At 32.1% G+C, this 1,879-nt stretch overlaps 1 protein-coding gene across 1 annotated transcript; it reads left to right on the top strand.

The window, feature by feature from the left end:
• The first annotated feature begins 686 nt into the window (after positions 1-686).
• LOC127744163 (cysteine-rich repeat secretory protein 38-like) lies at positions 687-1,542 on the top strand. Its single transcript, XM_052256444.1, is given in 2 exon segments — positions 687-1,386; positions 1,388-1,542. Coding segments are annotated over 2 exon segments (771 nt in total). The 5' UTR covers positions 687-696; the 3' UTR covers positions 1,469-1,542.
• Positions 1,543-1,879: the final 337 nt, after the last annotated feature.

Here is a 1,879-nt window from a genome sequence, read left to right as displayed (position 1 = left end):
AGGGTAATATAGGTTTTTCTTTTTTTACTTAAATAAATAAATAAATAAATAATTGACTAATAAGTGTAAGATAATAAAATAATATTAGAGAATCAATTTTGTCAACTAACATCAGCTCATTTTTTTAAAATTATTTTATTTATGTTAAATTTTAGATCTTAAACTATAAATTTTTAATTCTGAATTTTAAATTATAAATTTTAAATATTAAATTTTCAAAAAAAATATTAAAATTAAGAAAAGTTAACTAATATAACTAAAAATATCATCACAAGCTTTTTTCTTCTTCTAGAAATTATTCCAGGTCTTAGTTTATTCAAGAACTGGATCGTACGTAGCTTGGCGCATTATCAAATAATTAACTTAATTTCTACCAAACAGAACATGTTGCCCTCTATCTAGCATTCCTATCATACTAAGCCACTAGATTTTTGAAAACTTCTACATCCAAACTGGTAAACTATGTCAATTTCTTATGCATTTTGATAAAGTAATCATCAAGCAACGAGAATACCATATCTATGTGACATTGTCAAATTGTGTATACAATAATTAACTATAAGAAGAAGTCAATGGAAAATATCAACCTTTACTTTTAAAACATGCACAACATAGAATTACTGACGATTATTTCACTATAAATTGAGCGTGTCATCAAATAATATTACTTCAAAACTTAAACACAAACTGACAAACATGTCTTCGTCCTCATCATCAATAATCTTCACTCCCAAAACCCTTATTCTCCTAATCAATACTCTTCTTCTTCTTCTTGTCCAAACATGTCATGGAGCCGCCAATGACAACCCTCCTCTGTTCCATTTCTGTTCCAACACTGGAAACTACACACCCTACACCCCCTACGAATCAAACCTGAAAATTCTCATCAACTCACTCATCTACAAAACCCCTTCAACGGGTTTTGGCCAATTCCAGAACCAACAAGCCTACGGCCTCGCCCTCTGCCGCGGCGACGCCTCCGTTGGAGACTGCAAAACTTGTGTCACCGATGCAGCCAAAGAACTCCGCAGTCTCTGTCCGTACAACAAAGGTGCCGTGATATGGTACGATAACTGCGAGGTCAAGTACTCGGACACAGATTTCTTTGGACAAGTTGATAACACTAATAGGTTCTATTTGTTGAACGTGCAAAACGTGAGTGATGCTGCAACATTCAACTATGTGGTTAAGGAGTTGTTGAGTTTGCTTGCTTCTAAGGCTTCTGAGGATCCTAGACTGTATGCTAGCGGAGACTTGAAGGTTGGAGAGTGTGAGAGAGTTTATGGGTTGGCTCAGTGCACCAGAGACCTTTCTAGCGTTGACTGCAACAACTGCCTTCATGACGCAATTCACCAGCTTCCCAGTTGCTGCGATGGCAAACAAGGTGGTAGAGTTGTTGGTGGAAGCTGCAACATCAGATATGAGATCTACCCATTTCTCAATAAACCTTAGAATGGTTACATTGTAAGGATCAAATAATGAAGAGTCATATATGTCAAAAATTATTTTTATTATGGAAATAAAGACTATGTTTAAATTGAATATTGATATTTGTTTTACTATATGAAAATAAAAATGATATTTTAGTTGAATATTGATATTTGAAGTGAATTGTGAATGTTTAACAAATTGTCAGAATGTGAATACAAAATTCATATATATGTAATTATACTAAATAATTTTATTTTTAAAAAAATATTAATATTTTTTTATATTAAAAAAGCTAGCCGATATATGTACTTTTATCTCCTCTACATTGTTTTATTGTTGAGTACTGAAATTCTTATATTATTCCAACGTGGATGGTGTAACACCTTTTATGATCAGAGAAATAATATGTTTGTGTCATTCTTTTATATGCATATCTTATAAAAAATAT

This window comes from Arachis duranensis, unplaced genomic scaffold (assembly GCF_000817695.3).
Source record: "Arachis duranensis cultivar V14167 unplaced genomic scaffold, aradu.V14167.gnm2.J7QH unplaced_Scaffold_232525, whole genome shotgun sequence".
NCBI lineage: Eukaryota > Viridiplantae > Streptophyta > Magnoliopsida > Fabales > Fabaceae > Arachis > Arachis duranensis.
This window is presented reverse-complemented; position numbering and strand designations above follow the sequence as displayed.